This window comes from Xiphophorus hellerii, chromosome 17, assembly GCF_003331165.1.
Source record: "Xiphophorus hellerii strain 12219 chromosome 17, Xiphophorus_hellerii-4.1, whole genome shotgun sequence".
Taxonomy (NCBI): Eukaryota; Metazoa; Chordata; class Actinopteri; order Cyprinodontiformes; family Poeciliidae; genus Xiphophorus; species Xiphophorus hellerii.
The window spans coordinates 19352338-19357546 of NC_045688.1; the positions used below are offsets into that span (position 1 = coordinate 19352338).

The 5209-nt window shown below is 40.3% G+C and overlaps 1 protein-coding gene across 1 annotated transcript; it reads right to left on the minus strand.

The window, feature by feature from the left end:
• Positions 1–1246: 1246 nt before the first annotated feature.
• asb13a.1 (ankyrin repeat and SOCS box containing 13a, tandem duplicate 1) lies at positions 1247–4251 on the minus strand. Its single transcript, XM_032588876.1, has 6 exons — positions 3821–4251; positions 2962–3149; positions 2728–2884; positions 2525–2659; positions 1708–1899; positions 1247–1604 (listed from the first exon to the last, which is right to left on the minus strand). Exons 1-6 carry the CDS (start codon positions 3861–3863, stop codon positions 1468–1470), a joined length of 852 nt encoding a protein of 283 aa, XP_032444767.1. The 5' UTR covers positions 3864–4251; the 3' UTR covers positions 1247–1467.
• Between the last annotated feature and the right edge of the window lie 958 nt (positions 4252–5209).

Genomic DNA, 5209 nt, shown 5'->3' on the forward strand with positions numbered 1-5209 from the left:
GCCAAGGAAAATGATCTGGAGAGAGACTGGATCAGATGAACTTTAGCGCTTGAGGTAGGAGATATATTTTCCAGCCCTGGCTGGGCTCAGCCAGAAGAGGAAACATGCGTGGCACATGTGGGAAGGAGGGATGGATGGAATTTGGGCCTGTAACTTAACAAACCAGGCAAAATAAGTCCCTGGTCTAAATTATTTCAACATACATAAAACTAAACAATGAGTAATTTCACATACTGACAGTTCAGATTAGATTAGATTGGATTAGATTGATTGTGCTTAGTAGATTGTATTATTATTGTTTTTATGTTGTTAATGATTATGTATTTCATAGGTCTTCCCTGTAAATTAAACAAATGAGTCTCAAAATATTTTCCTGTATTGTGATTGCACATTATTTTTAGAAATATGTCATTCAACGCTTCTTGCACAGTAATTAGCACAGCAGCATCCATGCTGTCCAGGGTTCAAACCTCATGTGGGAATTGTTGTGATGTTTGCATGTGGTAACTATGTATATGTGGGTTTTCTCCAGGTGCTCTGGTTTGCCTAAATCATCCAAAAAATATTGATACTATATTTGCTATGGTATCAAATAAGCACATTACACTCAAAATAAAGCGTGCATTATAAATAACACTTGTACATCATTAGTTAAAGGAGATACTAAATGAGGACACATTAAGCAACATTATAAAAATTTGATGTACACATGTCAAAACTATACGGAAGAGGAATAGAATCACCGAAAAAAAAGATTAAAGTCAGAATTCTTTATTTTTTTTCAGAGGCCCTAATTCTCTTCCGTAACTTTCCAAACTTTATATTTCAATGATGATGTGAGTTCCTCATAACATCAACTTAAGTGGTAGTTGCAGTTTGAGAGTAAAAATAGGCTTTCACGTTTTCATGGCTGTGCTAAGTTTTCCCAGTTTCACTCTGTAAATTAAAAATGATAAATAATAGAGTAGTCTCTGTCAGGACAAAGTATATCCTCCTTAGTCTTCACAGTCACATGATTATCCTTCTGCAGCCATCATTTAAATAAAGAGAGCAAACATGTTGTCATTGCTACTTCTTCATATTGAGATGAAGTCTTTTGTATACATTAAGTACTTAAAATTAAGTAATATTTAAAACTGATCTAATGAGACATCTTTAAAAAAAAAAGTGTTTACGTCACATTTCTAGTTCCTAGAAACTCCCTGCACCCACCTAGAAAAGGGAATTTAAAAAATCACAAAAAGCCTTCAGAACATTTTTTTTAATTGTCTCACCCAATGAATAAATTTGATTAAAATTTTGAGTTTTTAAAAATGTTTCTAGAGAGAGAAATATTGATATAAATGGTGCATTTATATTAAGTTTCTTTTGTCACACGTCTTTAACAAGAATCCCAATAAATGTACATAACACAATACACTTATTTAAGACAATTTCTTTTTAAGACTTTCAGTGGGTAGGAGAGATTCAGCAGTTGTCGGAGAACTGGAGGTAGTCGTAGATGCGTCGAGAGATGGTCAGCTGGTCCATGACCTCTGAGGCGTTGGTACTCAGCATCCTCCTCAAAACAATCCTGCAGAGCTGCTGAAGGTTCAGAGGATTACCTGTCAGGAAGACGACGTCTCTGTTAATCCACTTTTTAGTTTTTCAGCAGACTGTAGCCAATCGAGCCTGCTGGTGCTTCTGGCAGAATTCAGTTGAAATTACTTTCATAAAACTGGAGGCAGGAGTAAGAGGGAGAGGCCGGCATCGTGTAGTCGAATGGCTTCTTTCCGAGATTGTCACTGGCGTACACGTTGGCTCCAAATTCCACCAACAGCTCGATCATGTCCACCATGTGGGATCGAGCGGCGTGGTGCAAAGCCGTCTCATGAAAATTCACTGAATTCACATTGGCACCTGCACAAAGGATGAAAACCAACCTATTCAAATCCTGGAATCAATGAGCTCACATTATTTACAATCATGAAAAAGTATTAATACTATGTTTAATGTTGTGTTCACAAATGGAGATGACTTTGTTTTTGAGAACGTTGCAATGACTGATGCAGTTTTTGACATAATGTAACATGCCTTTATTTGAGGGTGAGTAAAAGATGTGCACTGAATGATTTTAGAGGCACACTTAGGTGTTTTATGCAGAAAAGAGATAAAAGCTGTTTATTTTCCATTCACTTTACAGTTGAAGGTAATCTCTTCGGTTTCAAATATCAGCATTTCATCTCAAGGCTCATGCTAATTATTAAAACTAACAGACTAGACTCAGTTGGTTGTTTGGAGTGAGAAATCCTGGATAGCAGAACAAAGAAGGTGCAGTTGCATTCAATGGAAACTAAATGCTACTTTTTTACTTGTATTTACAAAAAATAATTGAGTACTATATATTACATGCCTTCCAATTCACTTTTCTACACTACATTGTTATGGTGGATCACATACAACCTCAATAAAGATGAGTGAAGTTTGTGGTTGCAGCTGATTCATGCATCTGTTGCAAGGCGCTGGCCTGGACTTGGTTAACAACCTGCTTTCAGCAGCACCTTGACACACTCCACTTGACCTTTAACACACGCTATGTGAAGCGGAGGACCAAAGTGGACATCGAAGGCTTCCAGCTTGGCGCCGCTGGTTATCATCAGCTTCACCACCTCAGCATTACCTGGGAGGAGACTGGAACGTTACTGAATGAACACGTTAGTTTCCCCAGTCTGTTCCCAGAGGACGCACCCTGGATGCAGGCCTCATGGAGCGGAGATGCAGTCAGAGCCGTGAGCGATGGGTTCACTGAGGCACCGTACTCTAAGAGCAGCCGGGCACACTCCAGGCTGCCAGCAGCACAGGCATTGCAGAGAGGCGTGCTGCCATGGATGGTCCGGATGTCTACCTGGAACAGCCACACACACACCAAGCGCCGTCTCACCCCCACCTCTGCATCTTTGGTGCTGCTGAGCCTGAACTCACCTGAGCTCCGGCCTCCAGCAGGAGGCGGGCGCAGTTGGGACGGGCCTGAATGCAGGCTTCGTGGAGCGGTGTGATGTTATCCGTGGTCACGGTGTTGACAGAGGCTCCGCTCTCTATGAGCTGCTTCAACTGGAGGGCCCGGCCCTGGGACGCGGCTTCATGCAACACCGTACGGTCTGCCCAGGAACCTGACGCACACACCAGCAGAGTAATACACAGGACACCCTGACCTACACTGGACCCAAATAATACCACAGATAGGGCTGGCCATTTATCATTAACTGTGAGAAGCTTCTCACTCATCTTGATAAGAATTTTGATTTATTGTTGTCATGATAAATTCCTAATTGTGATATCAAAAAGAAAAAACTGTATTGTCAGGATTGTTATTTTTACAATTATCTCCACTGTTTGTTCAATGAAAGTATCAATAAATATCAAGAAATTTAAAATATATGATTAAATGCAGTTACTGGGTACAGTTAAGTGATATACTGTAAATCACATTTCTTTAAGTGGCTGGAGTCATAAAGAAGCGCATCACACCTGGATATGTTTTTCAAAAACAGGATTTGACAGCTGTCAACTCAGCAGTATTTCGTATGACTGTGTGGACGGTGGCATAAAATATATCTATTGAAAATTAATTTTGTTGGTCTTATGTAGCACATTTTCTGACTAAATTTTATTTTGAGAGAGATATTCAAACCCATGTGGAAAATAAAACATTTTTACTGCGTTTGTGTAGGTCCAGATTTACAGCACTTGAACCTGACTTGCTCTGTCCACTTTTAGCCTGTATGAATTGCGCCACTGTTAAACATGCCGCAGTTTTCCGGTCATAAACAGTTTTGCTCACCAATGTCGCAAAGAAACGAGCGACGCGCCGCAGTCACCTCCATGATGATCCGGATGGCTAAATCAATCCGACCAGAACTCACACAGCAACGTTTTGGGAGAGGACGGTCCAGCAGGGGAATGTGGGAAGTGTAGTCCGCAGGTAGTTACTGTCTAGCTAGCTAGGTGCTAGCGTAACTCTCTACTCAGCAATGGTCCTAGAAAACTACCTATACTCTAGGTAGTTTTCTAGGACCATTGCTGTCCACTGAATAAAAACAACAATATGCCCCGGGCACCGTTTCAGAAAGCAGGGCTAACAAGCTCTGAGTAGAAGGTACTCTGAATAGACCTACCCAGCTCTGTAATACTCCGGGTTTTTGGTTTCAGAATATCAACTAAGTAACTCGATTCTGAGTCAAGTTACATGACATGTTAAGCTTGAGCGCGAGAAACCGTCATCAATGGGACGGAAATAACGCTATTCATCATGGCAACGGGGGAAAATGCGCATTTGTCGTTAATGGAATTAGAAATGTTACCATAACTAAGCTATTTGTGCTTGATACCAATAATATAGAAGATAAAAAGAATATCTTTTATCGAGAACATCTGCTGGGAATTGAACCCTAATGTCCTGTCCGACAAGTAGACATGCGCCACTCTATGAAGGGGAAGAACATTCACTCTCCTCAACGGCGCCCCCTGCTGTAAATCATCAGTGCTGCTACAGTAACATTCCTGACAGCATTCAGTTGGCATTAAGTCGAAGTACAACAGAAAAATACTGTAAGTCCTCGTTGTGTCATATGAATGACGTGCGGGCTAAAATGTCATTGAGATCAATTGACTGTGACGAAAAACAGTAACGGTCGAAAACATAATCCGGGAATCAAAGGATCTAGTCGCAGTGTGATCACCATATTCCAATGGAGATTTCTGCAGAGTATTTATTACTCTCCAACATCTACAGACTCACCCTGGAGAGGACACGTCATTCTGACACTGTCCTTGTGCCAGGTTTCAGCTAAGTAGTAGGAGAAACTCTGGATTTGGATTGCATCTGCAGCTAAAAAAAAAAAATTAACATGTGAAAATCTGAGCCCTTTCTGCTCCATGTAAGACAGTGTAGGGCTGATCAGTTAGCTACTTTTTGGATTAATAATTGGATAGCAAAAGGTATGCATGCATGTTTCTGCGCTACATGTACAGTAATTTTGGCTTAGTTACTGCGGCATTTGTATACTCCAGTTAATAATTGATCAAATGCTAAACTAGTTGATTATTTCAATAACCAACTCACCGTTAATCAGGTAAATCCTTTCAGTCCTAGTAGGAACACTTGATAATAGTCCTCCTGTGTTAGAACACCTAAAAAAACTCAAACTAAAAATATATATTTCCATAAAAA

What these genes read in the sequence shown, in the direction of transcription:
- asb13a.1 (XM_032588876.1), bottom strand. Translation starts at nt 3,863, where the DNA reads ATGGAGGTGACTGCGGCGCGTCGCTCGTTTCTTTGCGACATTG. An exon ending in TGCTGGAGGCCGGAGCTCAG is followed by an intron (nt 2,885 to 2,961) that starts GTGAGTTCAGGC and finishes TGGCTGTTCCAG; the next exon opens with GTAGACATCCGGACCATCCA. An exon ending in CAAGGTGCTGCTGAAAGCAG is followed by an intron (nt 1,900 to 2,524) that starts GTTGTTAACCAA and finishes TCCTTTGTGCAG; the next exon opens with GTGCCAATGTGAATTCAGTG.